General features: G+C 39.7%; 1 protein-coding gene across 18 annotated transcripts in view; it reads left to right on the top strand.

Moving 5' to 3' along the window:
* LOC130142592 (uncharacterized) overlaps positions 1–18,982 on the top strand; it is a 74,274-nt gene that overhangs the window by 8,679 nt on the left and 46,613 nt on the right. The window contains exons 2-6 of one of the 18 annotated variants that reach the window (XM_056324818.1): positions 454–585; positions 5,197–5,385; positions 8,437–8,496; positions 13,123–13,195; positions 15,875–18,979. In XM_056324818.1, the coding sequence (XP_056180793.1) occupies positions 547–585; positions 5,197–5,385; positions 8,437–8,496; positions 13,123–13,195; positions 15,875–16,131 (618 nt within the window). In that variant the 5' untranslated portion in view covers positions 454–546 and the 3' untranslated portion in view covers positions 16,132–18,979. The other 17 variants (XM_056324821.1, XM_056324820.1, XR_008819463.1 and 14 more) reach the window with 17 other exon arrangements.

The raw sequence follows: 18,982 nt of genomic DNA, 5'->3' as shown, positions 1-18,982 counted from the left end.
GAGCTGAGTTTTGATATTTGAAAAGAAAGGCGAATGGACGTCTCCATTTAATGAATGTACTTGAACTCGTAGGTTTGCTTTTCCTTTAAACAAAGCGTTCAGTTTAATTCTTACTTAGCTGAACCCAGTGAGAGCTAATATAAAATGAAATGGAGGCTTTTTTTCAGGGGGTGAAAAAACTGCTAACACGAAACAATGTATAATGTCCAGTAACTGGCAACTTGCCTCTTTCCTGTACTATGCTATATCTTTTTTCTCAGAGGCTGAGCTTCATTGTTCTTTGTACTTGGTTGAATTCCTTAGCTATTACACGCTGAAATCTTGTATGTTTAACCATGTCTGTATAACCTATTTCTAACAATTCTTTAATATGCCATGTTTATAAACAACTCATTCTGCTATTTGACCCTCAGCTTCAGTGCTTATTTTTTTCTTCTTTTCTTTTGTTTACAGATTGTTTATCCAGGAAACCTGAACATGCTGTTAGGCACAAACTGTGCTGGAGGGGGTAATAACCTCACTTATGTGACAGGACACTAACATCTGATGGAGCCATCCCAGTTAAGAGTCCAGACTCCTCTTTTGGTAATTAATGGAAGGAAGGAAGTTTCTAATATAACTGTTCTTTGAAAGCTACCTTAAGTTAAACTGTACAAACACCTTCTTTGGATGTTTGAAATTAAAACCCTTTTTTATGTAGCTGTCTTTCAGGAGGAGATCACAAAATAGCCTGCAACTTTGAGATGCTGTTCTGTTCTTTGTTTCTGAGATGCTTAGGGGTGGACTGAGAGAAGCTCATTTTCTTAACAAGTACCTGGAAGAAAAAAAATGTAGCAGTATTGTAGAGCAGTTCAGGGAAGAGCCTTAGTTTGAACAGAGAAGAGTTTGTGAGAAAATACTGTGTTTTCACATATCCAGTACATGTGGGTAAATTTTTCCATAAGAAATGAATGTGTTCCATTAAAGTGTTATGCCAGGAAGTTTTAATTTCTACACCTAATTCTTTCATGATCTGAAGCCAATTTTTTAAATGTTCATGTACTGTCTTCGAAAACAAAGCTTCAATGGAGAAATTCCCTAGATAATTTTTGTAGTCCTCTGTTCTAGTGGTTTGCACCATGCCATGAAGAACCGAAGGAATTCTTCCTGGAATTCCTTGAAGACCTACTATTTAGTCATTTGCACAACTATTCTGAAATTAACTGGGTCTTGAAGCTCTTATTATTGTAATTTACATTAACTATCTTTTTGGAGGCATCCTAGACTTACTTGCAGTGATCTCTTAGAGCAATAATCAGTGTGTCCATTCAGACTTCAGGCTGTGCTAGAGACTGGACACCTTTCCCACAACGGCACTGGACTTCGAACGTGTGGGTCATGTCCTCACTGATGTTAGCAAGAGATCACAGTAGTCACAGCATACACAGTTATTCTCAGCTCACTACCAGACAGGGCATCCACTAGATCTGTATTCTTCTCCAAGCCACAACTCATTTACTGTCATGACTTTTTTTCTTTCTGTCCTCTTTGGTTTTTTCCCTTACCTTTTTTATCAAAAAGGTAAGATACTGAGCCCATAATGCACCGCTGTATACACATAATTACATGTATGAAGATCTGGGTTTACCTTCCGTATTCTGGCAAATGATCTCAGCTGATGCAAACTTTTTAATCATGGACAGTTTAAACACCCTTTCTGCAGCATCAGACAATACCCCAAGATCAGTGGCCTTCAGTTCCCACAGGCTGGCAGGTGTTCTACCTCAAGGAAAAGCCGTACTCACATTCACCCTCAGACCCCTCTTTCTAACCCCACAAAATGAGGAAACAGACCAACCTATTTGGTCCTGTACTACCCACTTTTTCTACTTATTTTTCTACTTCTCTGCTTACTGCTCTTTTTCTTGTGTTCACCATCCCTTTAATCATAGACCTCCCTGTCCCCTGCCTCTCCTCTGAGGGAAGGCTCTTTGGTCTTTCCTCACTTGCCTTTCCTCTGAGATGGTCTCCAGCACTGCCAGTCTCCATCACGTGAGGAACGACAACAATGAAACGGCTCAGAGCAGGTCCCATTCCCTTCCGTTTGCAGCCTTGCTATGACAAACCTGCACCTCTGATGGTGATGGGTGACTGTCATTCATACCTTTACGAAGCACAACCAGGACAGTGGTGACAGCCTCTCTTTAACAGCAGTGACACCAGTCACAAGGTAATTCTGTGTCTGTTACTTGCAACTGCAGAAAGTTTGATAGAGAACATGCATTCTCTGTGAAGATAAAAGGAGGTATCTGGCATACTTGGAGATGTGCAGTCCATATGCATCTTTGCTTCCTAACCTCATTCTTTCCTATACTATTGTCCTGTAACACTTTGATTAGATTGTGGACTGAAAGGTTGGCATGGGATGGCACTCCAGAACAGGCACAATCTCTGGATGCAGGATTGGTGCACCCTAACAAGCGATAATAAGATTAACATTATCAGCAGTAGAAAAAATTCTGTTATATGTATTTGACAGACTGCCATGTATATGTGTGAACTGCACATCCCGAACAATTCCTGTTATTGGTGAGTAGCCTCTTTTCTCTCAGGCAACTTTGTTAAGGACAATTAACATTTAGAGGGAAAGATACTTGTATTCTGCTGACATTTCTGCCTTTCTTTTTTTCTTTGGATGTAAAAGTGCATTGAGATAATGTGGAATTCATAGTCACTCTTATTGTAGGGGTTTTCTTTTTTGTTAACTCTGTTTTTCCTTATATCAGTTTTGTCATTGTGGTGTGCCTCTTCTGAACGAGCATCTCATCTGTTAGATTAGTTCATAAATAACATGTAGATATTAAAGATGGAGATGCCCTAATTAACAATGATTTAATTGTTGGTAGTTTGACTATTAAAAAAATCTTGGTTTACACTTTGAAATAATCTAGACAAACCAGATTCTTTGAATTTCATTCAGAATCACTTGGACATGGGCGTAGATTAGCAGGTGCAAGGAAAAATGTTGGGCATCCTTTTTACAGCAGTCTTCCAAGGCTGATTTCTTATCAGAGGCAAGACAGAGGGAGAAGCTGACACAGAGACATCTACCGGTAAAGCGGGAGAGTAGTATTGAATGCAAGCTCTCATTCAGCCTTCCTGGGAGGCTTCTTGCACTGAACCGAGCTTTTGAGTCTTGATTAATGTTCTTGATTTGATTCACCATGCTTTTATCTCCCTGCACTAGAAGCGTAGGTCTTAAACCAATAAAAAGTAGTATGAAAATTGAACCACTCTTCACTCCAGCATGCCACCTTTGAATAACTTGTATTGTCTCCCTTTTACAACAAAGAAGAAAAGCAAACAAATTGTATTGCAAGTATTTAATGTAGGAATACTTGAGTGATTTCAAAAAAATAACAGTCCTGAAGTCAAGGAATCATTTTCCCAGCCATCATATCAACCCAATTCTAATGATAGCAAGAAACAAGCTGGAAGCTCCTGCAGTCTTCAGAGCGCAGACATGAAGCAGTTAATGGTGCAAGCACCCTCTCCTTGGTAACTGTAAATAACACTTCACAGTTAGGACCAGTTTAATAAAAAAATTGATGCTATTTATGAAAAAGAATGTTAATAAGTTTTGTGAAAGCTAAGAAGTAGCAGAAAATGGAGGCTGGTAAATGAGTTAATGGGCTTCATGGATATGAAACAGTAATGTGTTCACAGCTTGAAACTTATTTGCTCTGACTCAGGCTGAAAAGGAAGTTCTTCAGACGAGGTACAGATTTATTTTAAGAGGTGGCACCATGGTTAATCTGAGTCATGTTCAGTCTGTGGCTGGGTAGAGTCCCTCTTGTTATGAAAAAAAATCTGATGTTTCTATTGATGAAATAATTTTAATTTGGATTTCCCATTTTTACAGCATAGAAAAAAAGATTTTAAGCTGGCAAGTGGGATGCTCTGCCTGGCCCCCTGAACATGCCTCGAGTGTGCTGCTAGAAAACATTTCTGCTTTTTCCAGCACCCTCTGCCCTTTCTTATGAGCTTTTCATCTCACCTATCAAAATCCAAATGGGAAATGCAGTGTTACCCCTAGGATCTACAGGGGAGTCAGGACACTTATTAACATGGCCCAGAGTCTTGGTTTATAGATTTACTCCACCCTTTTTGTTCTCTAGGTACTTTAAATCATACCTATCTCAAGCCAAATCAAGCAAAAATACAAACCCAAGCACCACCCATGGTGTTCGAAATAGCCAGCATAGTGAAAAATGCTTTCTAAAGGCCCAGGTGAATAAATGCAAGAAAAGATGTAGTTGATCTACAACATTTTTTCTAGGAAGGACCTCTCCTTCCACCATCTAACTGGCTGGCACCCTCTTGACCAGGTGATACTTCGAGTTTCAGGGTACGCACACGCATTCCCTCTTTTTCTTATGGAATATGCTCATTGTTCCAGTCAGTCTTGCCTTTGCTGTCTACTAGCTGTATGAATATTTAGTCTTTCTCCCTGAAACTCATTCTGTTCCCTCTGTAAGTAGGAGGTAGCCTGACCAGTATCCTAAACGTGTCTTTCACTGGAAATGTGTTCTGTATCAGTTTGTGTATTATACATGTGCATGGTACAATCATTCTAAACCAATAATCATAGTATTAATGGCCCTCTGTGGAGAGCATACACAATATTGAGTAACGTCTTAGAAGTAAAAATGTTTTTAGGATGATGGCTTACTGAGCTAGGTTTACAAAAACGCATACCCTAATTTTTTTGTCACAATGATCACTATCAACACGATGATCAAAAGCAGCTACTTTGCATATTAAACTGCTTCTGCAGGAAGAGAACTACATGAGAGACCCTGTTAGGCTCTGTAGAGCTGTTCAGTGAATCAGCTGGTGTAGAAGGTGTTATGAGGCAAGAGAGCTCACCCCGCCTCTAAATGAGTCGTGTTTATCTGTAATATCTTGAAAAGACATAATCATCCTTAGGCATTGTGCAAGCACATTTTCCAGGCAAAAAATAATTAACTGAAAGAAGAAAAAATGAACAAATTGCTTTAGGGTCATCCTCAAAACCAGTGGAGCACCTTAACACCAATGGCCAGAGTCACTGTGTATGCTGCAACTGCTCTGCACAATCCAAAATAGCTGTGAACTTGATTGATGAAGAGTCGCAGATCAAATACAAAATGTTGTAATTGATCTACATTTCTGCAGGTATCCCTCGTGTTTATCACTGTGTTCTACTGGTCAGGTGCATCTGACATGTCAGTCACTCATCAGGAACAAAAATATCCCAAAGTGCTGCAGCTAAAAGCATGCCATCCCTGGACATCTGCCCAAAGAGAAGGCACTCAACACTCGCAGAGATCTTCTGCAGATGACAGAATGCTTCTACTTGGAAAGGTATTAGGCCAACAAAAATAGATAGTTTTCCTAAGTTGCTCAAAAATAAGCCAGTTCCTAGGTTAAAGGTACATTATTTATTTCAATATCTGGAGCAGGTAGACCAGGGACCCTTGCTGAGATCTGTGGATCTCACTGGAAAACAGGCTATTTTCAGTGGAGTTTGAATCAAGCACAAGTTCTTATAAACCAGGCTAGTGTGTGCTCGTGGGGTTAGTTTTCCTGATATTTAAGCCTGAAAAAGGGCTTACAAAGGAAAAACTGTCCTCTGGTGGATCTGTCCTAAAGCTGTTTTAAATTACACTTCCCATAGGTTAATAATTTAACCTCTAGTTAACACTTGAAATAATGAATCAATGGTGCAACCTTTTTATAAGTGTATTTTTCATACTTCTTCAAAAACATAATTGTTTCCTTTTATGATAAGTACATATAGTAAACTATTTTTTTACAACAAAATTTTTAATTTAGAGTCAGAATTGCTCAACTGTATTTCCTATCAATGTCATAGTTAAATTCCAGGAAATTGATAATAAAGGCATCAAACCAACCATACTGACGTCAAATCATGGGTCTTATTAAACAAAACCGTAACACCCCAACACCTACCCACACATTGCAGCCCCACAGCAAATGTAGTTTTATGCCAACATACAATCCACATCTTCACTTCCTATTCAAGGGAGAACTCTTACTGTAAAATCCCAGAAGAACCTGGAGCCTGAAACACTACTTAAACATAGACGCACAGAGACTGATGTTTGTACTTTACTTGCTGGATTCAGAGAAAATTAAGGTCTCTGAGGAAATATTTTAAAAAAGATAGTCATTATTGTGCCATATGAACACTACAGAAAACTCTTTCCCCATATTTTTTGGAAGTTATGGTAACACTCAAAGCTAAATTCTGATGCCAAAATTGCAAAGAAAATGTTTTAACTCTTTTTATTTTGCAAACTCAGTATAAAAATGCCTCTGATCTTTCTCTGATGTTTTACCAACTTAGATTTTGCTATAATTTACTTAATATACTTTTATCCTCTTATCTTTTTTTCTGTTGTTGGTTTGGGTTTTTTTTTAACCCCAAGAAACAATTACTCACAGCTTTAGCTAAATGACCAACTTTCTGTTAGTTCAGAGATGGGTTGGTTTTGGCTTGTAAATGGGGATGAATTATTTAAGAATCGTCATGCATTCCGCATCTGGGGCATAAAGCAACAGTGAATGTTTATAGCGAAAGAGTGAGAATGGCCCATACAGACGGATCTTTCCTCCACCCTACTCCAAGCTTCAGAAGCTAGTGGTTAAGGACTTCCTGAGTTGAAGACTGTATCAATTAAGCTACCTGCTATTAATTTATCAGATCTGTCTTCTCATACTTTAATTGACACAGAATTCTGACCTTCCAATAAAAGGGCGTAAGTTCTTGCTGACTCTTTGAGACTAGGGGCTGTTGATGCTCATTAGCCTTTAGCTCTCCAGATCCTCCTTGTCCTTCTAGAAGACAGGAATGATGTTTTCTTTCTTCTGTTTGTTGGCAGCCTCCCCAGATCACCATGACTTTTCAAAAACTTTTGAGAGTGACCTTACAATAACATTGACCAGCTGTGAAACTCAGTAATGCTAGAAAGGACCTCACCTGCCAGTGAGTACCTCATCTGTAGATGAGGGGCTGATGAAGGTGTTTTGGCAGCAGTGTTTTGGGAGGCTGGAAAATCCTTATAATTATGGATGGAGTTCAAAAGCATGGCTGATACCAGTCCTTTAGAAAGTCCCCCAAGGAACCATGGTTCAGATACTATAAATATTGCCTCTATCTCCCTCCTTCTAGTTTAACACTTTTGTTTGTTTGTTTGTTTTTTAACAACAAATAGAAGAGAAACTCTGTAGACCAAATGTAAAGCTTTTCACCATGAAAAGATACAACTGGAAATCAGGATACTTAAGTGTGGTCAGCCAACCGCTTCCTTCCTAGATGGAATCTTTCCAGAAGTTACTGCTGTTTAGCTCACATACAATACCCATGTGATCATGTGAACAACTTCTAGTAGAACTGAATCTCGTTTATTTTGTAATGGTATGGACCAAAACTGTTTCCAGTGCTTCGTCTAAACATTAGAGTCATGGGAGAATGACATCTCAGGGCAGTGCTGATCTTCCACAAGCGAACCATGTGGTTAATCAACTCCTGAGCCCTGGTTCTCTCAGTATATAATGTAAGAAAAGTTCCACAAGATTTTGCAGAAAATTGTTAAATATGGAGTGACTGGAAATGTTGTCCCCCCTCTACAACTACCTCTAAGAAAGAAAAAAAGCCAGAAAAAGAAGGTAGAAGCTGCAGAGAGCAGAGCCTGGGGCTTTTTCTGGGGAGCTGGAAAACTACTACTTGTCAGCATTATTCCATTGAGTGGTTTTGTCACATGTTGTCACAAGTTACAGCTGCGCTGTAGGGATCTTCTCCGAAGGAATCTGTGATCTCTGAGCAAAATTTGCCCTTCCCATGCTGATTTGTGGCACAGTGTAAACTATAGCTTTACTGAGCAATCACACGATCTTAATACTTTGACCTTTTCCTTTTTTTCCCCCTTCAACAGCTGCTGACTGTTTTGTGTTTTCATATTAATTGTAACACTTCTGATGTGAGGCTCCAGCCTTGCTCACAGATGTGCATGAGGAGGTCATCTTAGACTCTAAGAAAGAATTTCTGCTGAGAAAACAAACTCATTTTAATGTTCAAGCTCTGCTTACATAGACGTGTTCTGGAGCAAGACTTAATAACAGATGTTTTTAAAAGTCACTGGAGGCAGGTCTCCTGCATTATTTTTAATGGCTTCAAGATTAATTTTAAAAATAGAATTAAAAGAGTGTTAAAGCATGAATTTAGTAAAAAAAAGAAATTCAGATGAAAGGTAATTGCCTTTCAGGATTTCTTAGCTTGCAAACCAACCTGACCCAGTTCAAGGATGTATATTGACACAGATATATTATGGCCTTATTTTCTTACAAGTAGTTTCTCTCTCCCTCTTTTTGTCTTCCTTTTCCTCCATGTAGGAGGAAGACAAAAATGAGGGCTCTATCCCATGGCAGAAGACCAATCCAGGACTGAACATTGTGAGTCTCTTTGTGAGCTGGAGTTTCTCCATTAGCGCCAGATGATGCTGGGCTTGCTTTTGATTACTTACTGGAGGAGAAGCCCAGCAGCTGAGTGAGACCCTGCAGCCCTGGCAGAAACTCAGACACCAGACCTGGGTTTCCCACTTTCTCAGTTCTTCTGCAGATTTAAGAGCTACTGTGCTATTTCAGCATAGTCTGTGTAGTTGACTTAAGTTTATACAGCACTGTTTCCATTAGTGTTATCATTTTGTCAGTTAATTTTCGGTGTACATATACTATATGGGACAAGATTGTTTTATTCGTGTTAATGTAAGAGTAAACCATGGCCCATTTTATTTGCAGTGTGGTTAACTGTGGTATTCATGGCAGCTCCTCTGAATATTTTTGATGAAGTCTTTAAGTACATGTAATACCGAAAACACATTCCCATTCAGTAGGTCTCATATAAGACATTAAGCCAAACAGGGCAAATAGCTTCTAGAAAAATTCCATAAACATTAAGCATATTTATGCCATAGCATTAAGGTTGGTCAATTTGAACCTTACTGTATTGTAGTATAAGAAGCATCTTGTTTGCTTTTATTTACCTTCTCAGTAGTAAATGTATTTTGGTTAACCACAATGGCAAACGTGGGCAAGACATTTGTGTCAACAGATCCTTCTTCTCAACAAAGTCACATTCTTAGTTTCTAGGGCAGCAGACTGGATTCTGAGTAATAAGGTTTTTATAAGTCTTGTTGTAAATCTGAAACCATAAACATGTCTACTTTTCTATTAAACCTGCTGCTGTGTTTGAGGCACAATAAGTTCTCTTTTAGGTTCGATGGTAGTGAGCATGTTGGTTTTCCAGTTTTGATTGCTGTTGATTTAACAGTTGCCAGCACCTCCTGCCAAGCTTTTGACCTAAGTCACGCTCCCTGGTGATGTCATTAACAGTGCCTAGAATTTAGTAGTTGATGGTACCTGCTGGTAGGCAGTAAAAGGTTTCATACATCCCTTGTTTTGTTGCAGATATGTTTGGGAACAGTGGTAAGAAACTGGTTCTTTCCACAGCTGACCTCTAATTACTCATTTGTTGATAACAGGTTCAACAAAGATTCAGGCCTGGAGAAGTTTTAATTGGGACATATATTTGCTTTTTATAATACAGGCTTTCAAATGCACCTCAAACACTGCTAACAATGAAATGATTTCTGGAACATTTCTTGCATTCTTCAGCCGCTGTAGGGTACTTCCCTCCTAGTGAGGACCACAAGAGTTATTCCCATGAGGAAAGCCTATTCACATTGGTAAAGTCAGCAGGCACAGTGCCCTTGGTGTATTCTTTTCCTTTGGAATATATTAGGAGTTGTGTGCTGAATTATTTCTTCTGAATGCTTCAAATAGCTATGACTCATTTATTGTGCTGTTATAAACAGTACAAGATAGTGATCCTGTCTGCTGCAGGTGTGCATATCCGTTTTGTGTGCTTCTTCAGGCTGCAGGAATCTGTTCAGCTGAAGCAGTGTTTAGGATCAAGGTCTAATATTGAAATGAAAGTGGTATATTCACTTTCATATTCACACTTTACGGTAACTTAGTTTAATAAAGTAAGAAGTAGGAAGGAAGTTTAACAATGCTTACCATCCTCTATTTGTATCTTCATCTCAATGTCAACAGTTAGGACACATTCATGCATTTCATTAAACGCACCACCATATGACACAGCAAACAGAATTTTATTTCAACACGTGTAAATGAAGGCTGGAACTGATCCAAATTCCTTAACCTCAGTGGACAGCTGCAACTGCAAAAGCAAAAATTAGTGTGTCCTGGAGAGGCCTCAAATTTTCTTGAGTATTTTTCTAAAACTAAATCAAGGAACAACTGAACTTCAGTAATACATTCCATCTAAAACATGGTTAAGTGCTTCTACGGTGCTTAGGAAAAATGCCTACACTCCCGAACCCTTGGATACTTTTCTAGTTTCTCTGTAATCAGTTTGCATCCTATTTCTCATGCATCAGGTTTCACAGTTTCCCTAGACAGTCTGAATGTGGTTATCTGGCAATTTTAAGGTCTCACTTTCACACAGGACATCTTCCTAAAAACACTTGCTGAAAACTGTAGAAAGTAGACCACGAGAAATTATGTTTGCAAACAAGCAGGGCAAAGCATGAAGAATCTTGACCGAATGTCTTATCTTCCTAAATTTTAAACTACACTCTCTTAATAAGATGAATACTCAAAAAGCTTAATATGTATATTGTGTATGCATATGCATATGCATACACGTATACCATATGTGTATCACACTTTCCATTCTTAGAAATGTTCCTGAATCTCAGTGTAAATTTGGTAGAGATCTATTAGAAAGGGATCCTTCAGCTTGCTAGGTTTCACCAGGGAATGCTTCCTAGCAAAGGACAGGGAAGGAGCATATTCTTCCTGAAGTTTGTCTGCTTCTGGTCCTTTTGCAGGAATTGCAGACACTGCAGCCTTTTGGAAGGGCTTGGAAAGGTCTCCTGTTTGCAGGACACACATGAGTTTCAGGCCTTTGAAGTTTAAATCAGGACTCACAATAAGGCTGTGTGCTGTCATATGTCTCACACCCTTATCTTCTAGATGATGAACCTGGGTGCTTTTGCTAAACCAAAATCCTTTGGGATTTGGCAGAGCTTTTCTGCCAGCAGCTGCTTTAAAGCTGTTCCAAAAGATGACATTTGTGTGTTAAGGATCTGTATCAGTCATGTCTCCACGGTTCCTGCAGAACCAATAAGGTCAGGAAACCTGTACCTGGCCGGTCCTTCCTGCCCATCTGTAACTGAAGGATGGAGAAGGAGTGCTCATCTGCTACAGTACCCCCAGACTGGATTGCAAAATGTTCTCTGCTTTCAGATTTAGAGAGGCAACATTTCAAAGGTAGGAAGCAAAGACTACAGATACTAAACTACAAGCATAAAGAATCATTAAAATTAAATAAAAACAGGTGAAAGGAGGTTTTGTAGCTGAAACTGGCTTTTTCTTCCGCATCAGAGGTCTTTGCAGTTTTCTTCACCATCAGATCCCTCTAACTCTCCCAGAAATCCCAGGCCCTGATAATGCCAACGTGCAGAGTAGGACTCCTTAAAGGTTAAGTGCAATAGTCAGCCTCAGGGCTTATTAGGTGACAATGTGTGACAACTGGGATGACTTGGACAAGAAGATATGGGACTCCAGTAAAACCATGCACGGGAAGGAAAAGGAAGGAAATGCATGAAGAGAGGCTGGATGACAAGAACAATTGCAATATCCTACGGAGGTAAATGTAACAAGAGGAAAAGGACATGCTGAGGCGTGAAGCTGAATGAAGACAATAGGATAAGAGAAGAAAGCACAGCAAAACCAAAAAAGACAAATTATTTCACAAAACTCTGACTGGATAGAAAGCACTCTTAAATTAACTTGTCAAACATGATAAAGAACTGAATGGGTGTTTGGGCTGGTATTTCACCTAAGGCAGCAAAATGCCAGGAGCAATTCTGACTCACATGTTTGTGAGTCAGTCCTTCATCAGAGAGCTGCTAGAACAAGAACTATTTTCACTTGAAAAATATATTTTTGTGCTGATCTAAACAAATTGAAAACATTTTCATTCGTTTTTCATGAGCAACACAGATGTTGTTTGGCAACTTCCATGCAAAGCACCATAGATAAAAACCGTAACAGCACAGCAGAAATGGATGAAGTCTATTTTTTTTAGCAGAACCAAAGATCTCCAAAGTTTTATATACTCTTTGCCAGGGAATGAGGGAAGATTAAATGAGTTTGGGGTCTCTGTGTTTGTGTAGTTTCATCCATCTCACATGGAAACAAAAGAAAAACCTCCGGAGATTTCTTTCTCATGCTGGAAAATCCAGTAGGCAGGAAAGTACATTCTTTTAAATCCACTGAACAGTTTAAGTTTATTTATTTGTACTGCATATGTGCTTTCTGCAGATGTAAACCAGCAATGGAAAGACTAATACCAGAGTTTGCAATGAATATGTAGCCCACATGCAAATTGTGGCACAGAAACTTCCAGTTTTTGACAGCTAAATGCTGTAGTCCTTATACCAAACACTGTATTTCCACAAGGATTTGAGGAGTTTACATACATACATAGATCATGCCATTTGTTCACCTAGAACATAAATTGCATATTATTAGCCACAAATTAATTTTGGAGTGAAATTGCCTCTACTACCTTCCTTTCTGTCCCCTGGGCTACACACATGTACTCTTGATAACCTATAGACAGATAATGTGGCAGTTAAACTGAAGACTGTATTCATATATTACATGTTTGGGGGCCAGCCCTTTCTCAAGCACCATCACTTGAGACTATTCCATTTCACTAGTCTTAACTACATCCTCTTAATATCTCACTAAATAATTCATGTGATTTTTCAGCTGCTTTGGCATTTAAGCCTTTGAATACTGTACTAACAGACAATTAATGTCTCCCTTTAGATATCTCATAGCCAAGTTATGTATATATTTAGCTGTTTCATCTTTCCTCATAAATTCAGACATTTAATAATTGTTCTGCTGTTCTCTGAATCCATTCTGGTTTGGCACAATCATCCTTATAGTAAGTTGCTCAAAACCAAATGTATTTTTTAGGTATGGTCTCAGCAGAACCATATGGACAGGGTTATACAGCCTCTGCTCTCCACGACCAAATACCACACAGCTTGTAAGTAAATTTCTTCTTGCTACCATATTACACTGAAAAGTCACGTCAGATGTCTTATCTGTGCCTCTCTCAGAACCTTTCCCCATATCTCTATCTTCCTCTCTTTCTTTTCACACGTTTCTCCTTTTCTCCTCATTTGGCAATAACTCATTCCCCAGAATTGTTTACACTGTATGTTTCTAGTTATAATAGCAGAATGATGGCTTAAGATACTAGCAAAAGATTCGAGAAGTCTGTGCTAACTTTCCTGCTCTGTGTAAAAGGAGGCAGTATAACTTTCTATCACTAAATGGTGCTGTGAGCCAAAGTGCATTGCACTACTGCAAAACACCTGCATGTGTTGAGCTGGGGCTGTTTAAAAGCCATAGATAGTCTTTTTCTGTTGTCCTGTTTATAATTTCAGTAAATACTTGAATACTGTTCTCTGTCCTACTCAGTATTTACCCTTCCTAATTTATCTGGGATTTCATAAAATGTACTCCTATGTACCTGTCAAATATCTGCATAAGTTTAGCATGACTCCAGGTAGGGTAGATACATTAACAAAAAGACATGTTGACAAAAGAAAAGAAATTCCAGAATGTCTATACAGTGTCTGAATGTCTGAGCAACTGTTTCTCCAAATAAACATTTCTGAGAAACAGACACACTAGCAACTGGTGCTGGTCTTGTGCAAGGTGGTAAAATTTCTCACATTGTCTTACAGCATGCTAGCACTTACGAGTTGTATTTGATAGTCTTTAAAGTGGCTGCAGTGGGTGGGCCGGTTGTTCTTGGCAGCAGCTGCTAAAGCAGTATACCAGACTGGACACCCCCCTACCCCCCCTACCCCGCCCCCAGTATTTATTTAGCAAGTAAACTCACGTCTACATCTGTAAGGTGATATGTACATTATATGTGCATCTGTGTATAGGATTATAAGGCTGACAACTGGCTATCAGCATTCAAACACCATTTTAAAGAAAAAAGGGTTCCTTGATATTTTGAGGGAGACACTTTTTTGGTCAAACATTCAAGCCCATCTGCAGGCAGCAGCTCTAGTTACACAGGTGTCTACTTCACTTCTTTAAATAAAAGCCCAGAATGCCATATGTATACTTCTAAGAGTGATCTTGTATGAAAAAACGTAGTATTGCCAGACATGTAAGAAAACCATGAAAAGAGATCTCTAATAAGTCTTTCCTTTTTCAGTGCTAATTGTTAATCCTTCCCAAGATGAATTTTGCTGCTACCTGAAATGAAATGAAACCTGCAGGTTCATGTGGATGTTCTCAGGAGAAAGGCTGCAGTTCTCTGCACTGAGGAAAGACCAGGCTTCTTTTTTTTTTTTTTGTGCATTATAGGAACCAGCTTGTTCACTGATGGAAATTTTGCATCTGTGTCCTCGGTAAATAATTCTGACTCTGTAAAAGCAAAGATTTTGTCATCAGCACCCAACATGTCAAGTATCTGCTGCAATGGTTTGTCTCAGGGTTGTGAGATACTTTTCCTGCTGTCAGGCTGGACAGTTAGTTCTACCACAAACAATCTGCTGCATGAGCCCCAGGTGGCATATTTGAATGTAAAATATCACTCTTTGTTTATGTCACCCAAAGTCAGTAACAGTTACTGTTTCTACAGTTGAGCTTAAACGTTTTCTTTATCTATGTTTATATAGTAAAACAGTGTGCATGAGTGCAATGATTTAAATGCATCTTGGTTTTCTACCTCTCCCAGCTAGCAGGCTCTGGGGAGCTGTCAGTGCATAAAAGCAAGTAAGAGGTTACCTTGAGCCTAGGAGTGAAATATATGTGGGCACATTGACAGCTAAGTGTGCTTTGGGCCCCTAATCTAGTGAACCATTGATTTTATCTTTGAACCCTGAAAATGGATCTTGTCACATGACTTTCATGGTTGCTATTCAAAAATGCTGGACTTAACATGGGCCTCATTTTCAACAGCAATAAAACAGACTTCACTAAACTCTTCAGGATGCTGTGATATTTAACTTCTGCTGGTGTATGTGTTAAAGAAATGCCTTGAGGTCTCACATAACGAGATGAATAAGAATCTGCCACTGTGTTGAAATTCACGGGGAAAATCTGTACTGTATTCTTAGCATATTTTTCTTTTATTATCTGTGGGCTTGCACTGAGAACATCTCTGTAAGCTCTTCTTTCAAACAAGGGTTCACTGGCACAATGGAACAAGGTTTTAATTTGCTCAGAAATCAAGCTGGCAACTGTCAAATAAAAAGACTCTTACCTGTCTGAACCAATCCCTGGTTTTGACACATGGCACTGCCTGTTGCTCCATTTGGAAATATCACAAATGCTATGTTTTGTAACTGACAGCCTAATTACTGTCTAGTGATTAGAGTTTGGCATAATAGACCTTTTCTTGGATTGCTTTAGCTGTTAATACTTTGCATGAGTATTTCACAACTTAAGATCATAAAATGGCAAGCTAAATTAATTCACAGGCGTGAATGGACCTGAAAAGTTTAACCTTGACCACATTTTTCCAGCTGGTTATCCATTCCCAGTAACTCTCTTGTTACAGCACATGCACATACTTTCAAAAAGACCTGTCACCAACACCACTAAAATATAAATGTCTGTGTACACAGTGCACAACAGGTTTTATGTAGGCAGAAGCCTCCTCCTCCCCTCTGGCCTTAAAAATGCTTTTTTGTTTCAGATTGTATAACTCTTTTCGGCAGTTACAGAAGTGCCAAGAGTCCGGCTTTGGCTGGGATGGGTTTTCTTTGTATCAGTTGCAGTGGTCCCTGCCAGCATCTCAGCTCTGGGGGCTGCAGAGGGCTGTTGTTCTCCAGCTGCAGCACCACCTCTCGTGGCTGCTTGTTGTGTGTCCCTTCAGTCCTTCCGGCGGCCTCAGATGCACAGGTATGCTCTTCGAGCTGCTCCCACATCTCAGCGCTGCGGGTACACGCATGAGCAGCTGTAGATGCTTGTTGAGGAGGGCAGCGGCCAGCAACAGACACAGTACTGGCTGCCTCGAAACAAGAAGATCCAGACTTACAGATGGTTCCGTGAATGCACGCTGGGAGAGGCAGAGGCCATGAAGAATCCAGAGCTGAAAGGAAAGCTCAAGAAGACCCAGTAAAGAGAAGAGGACTATAAATCCCCTGGGATCACCAAGGTTAGAGAATGGGTCCTGTGATGTTTTGCATGGGATGTCTGGCTTTATCAGAGAGAAAAATGATTTGCTTTCAGCCCTTTAGGACAATGGCATTCTGGAGAACACCTGTGTCAAAAATCATTTTGCAGCTAGCAGGCTCAACCCCAACACCTGTCCACAGAATATTTTATCTCTAGCTTATCTCAGCAAACTCAGCAAGTCAAATTTTGTTCAGGATAAGCTCAGAAGCACAAGAGTGAAGAGCAGGAGGAAAAATATGATTGCTCAGGGCTGCTCATGAAGAAATACCTCCCTTGTACAATCGCAGCTACAGCGACCACTGTTCTGCAGCGCAGGAATGAAAGCAAGGGATGGGCCAGAAATGTTCCCTCCTATCTCCAGTGTGTCCTGGTGAGCCTAGCCTCCAGAGTTTCCAAGAGGGGTCAAATGATTGTCTCCTGGCTAAAGTCCCTTATGACACCATTAAAATGCCAGCAGATGAAAGGAGAAGCCATTGGCCCAGGAGACATTATTAACTCAGCTAATTAATTAATATCACAATATTAACTAGGCTGGACACAGCTGTTTCATGGATGGGAAGGGCTCTTTGTAGCTGTGCAAGCATTACCCATGTTGACCATGAAGTTCTGATAGTTTTTACCCATTTGGGCACCTCAGTTCCAGGGCAGCCTCATGAGGACAGCTGACCCCACCAGATGGACAACAACAGACCTGGAGCTGGGCACTTAGTACTAGACTGATGTGTGTGCGAAAACGTTTCTTTTTCAAACTGTCATTATTAGACTTTCAAAAAAGGAGGCAGCTTCTAACAAAAGCTCCTGCTCCCTGTGAATTTTTTTCCATGAGGACTGAAGTTCAGGGAAATGTTTCTGCTTTCCCACAAAATTATGAAGGAATTATTTGGGCTTGTTGCTGCAGGAATTAGTCACATTTTCTCTCAGCTCTAAGGACCTGCTACCCTGAGTATCCAAAGCAGACAACAGAAGAGGACTGCGCAAGTAGGCAGATTTTTACCTCTCTGTTGTGTTTTTGCCTTTCTCAAATGTTGTAAAATAGAAGAACCAACAACCAAGAATCAGAACCTGAACCTTTATCCTAGCTTTTTAGGCTGCTTCATTTTGACATGTGTCTCTAGGGAGTGTTTATGCGTGGTGTAAAAACAATCCAGGCTGCCAACACATCAAAAAGGAAACAGAGCAATAAAGGTTGGGCTGGTTTTGTTTGGTTTGTTCAACATGCTTCATAAAGTGAGTGCTAGCTGGCCAATGAAATTATATATAAACCTGTTATGTGAATCCCTACCTAAATATAAAACCCAAGTTCAGTTTGCAGCATGACTGGTAGGGAATTACAACATTATTGAATCATGATTATTTGGACAACTTTCCACTCTTCCGTGAATGCTAATAAATCATAAAGGAGTTGTGGATTTTAGCACAAATGATCAATGACAGCAGAAGTCTGATCTCTCTTCTTCTGGTTCATCTTTAAGTTTGGGATCAAGAAGAATACACTATGCAAAATATTTCTTGTCCTGTATGTCCTGTAATCTGTCATTAGATAGATTGGCCACCAGTTAGGAATAAGGCTGCTCGGGATTCAAAGCATGCCGACAACTGGGGTGGACCTGTCTAAGCAGAGAGGTTTTCACATGCTGGACAGGTATGGATGAGGAACAGATCACTCCCCTGTCAGAGGTAAGGAGAGAGGAGTAAGGTTTTCCCTGAGGTATGGCCACAGCTGTGAGACTATGCACTGGTCCTCTTTGCAGGTTAAATTTCCTTCCTGTTTGCAACACAAGATTCAGGCAACCAAAGAGAAAACTGAAAAGAAAGATCTATGGAGAATCTTTCACAAAGACACTCTAAAAATTGTTTAGCAAAGCCCTTGGCAATAATTTGAAAAGTAATGGGCACATTCAAAGGAAATTAGGATCTGTTTGTGATGGGTCACAATATATATATCAGGCTGGTATATTTGTAATTTTTGTATGCAAGCAGCAGTGTAACAAATGTTAATACGGATCACAGGTATACATCTTTACTGCAGCTTCTTCCCCCAGTCTCCGCATCAAGGAATATTCCACCCATCAATATCAATGTTGCTTTTTATAGCAACAAGCGTTATATAAACACAAATATTTGCCCTTTAGCCATAACTCAATCAAAAAACCACTCCAGACTGTCCTTTTTACATATCACATCTTCTGCTACTCAATTTATCTTTCGGGGTGTGTGCAAGGGATTAACACCCACCTCAAAATTAAATAAAACTTAATTGTTTTTGAAACAGCTCATTCCACCTAAGTGTCTTCAGTTTAGTAACTGAATGCCAGTGCACTTCAGTATTTACCCCTGCAGCTAGATGAGGTGGCAGCTAGAGGAGCATTAACTTTGGAAAGCTTGGTGGGGTGTTTCTTTTGGCCTCCATTATTTAGAGATGCAAGGACTAATAACAAAAAAATTTGCTGTTTGAAATCTCATTTGAATGCATCCCTGGGTCATAGGCTATGAAAAGATGGGTAAGTGGTTTTCAAATAAACCAACTGATGCAAATGTTAAATAAGCCTTGTGCCTTATTGAAGCAGTCTTGTGGGAGATGACTTAGTCTAAGTACCTGAGAGCTGCTGGGAACTAGCCAGTATGT

The sequence above is a fragment of the Falco biarmicus genome, chromosome Z (assembly GCF_023638135.1).
Source record: "Falco biarmicus isolate bFalBia1 chromosome Z, bFalBia1.pri, whole genome shotgun sequence".
NCBI lineage: Eukaryota > Metazoa > Chordata > Aves > Falconiformes > Falconidae > Falco > Falco biarmicus.
Note: the sequence above shows the minus strand (reverse complement) of the source record. Positions and strands in the feature narration are given on the sequence as shown.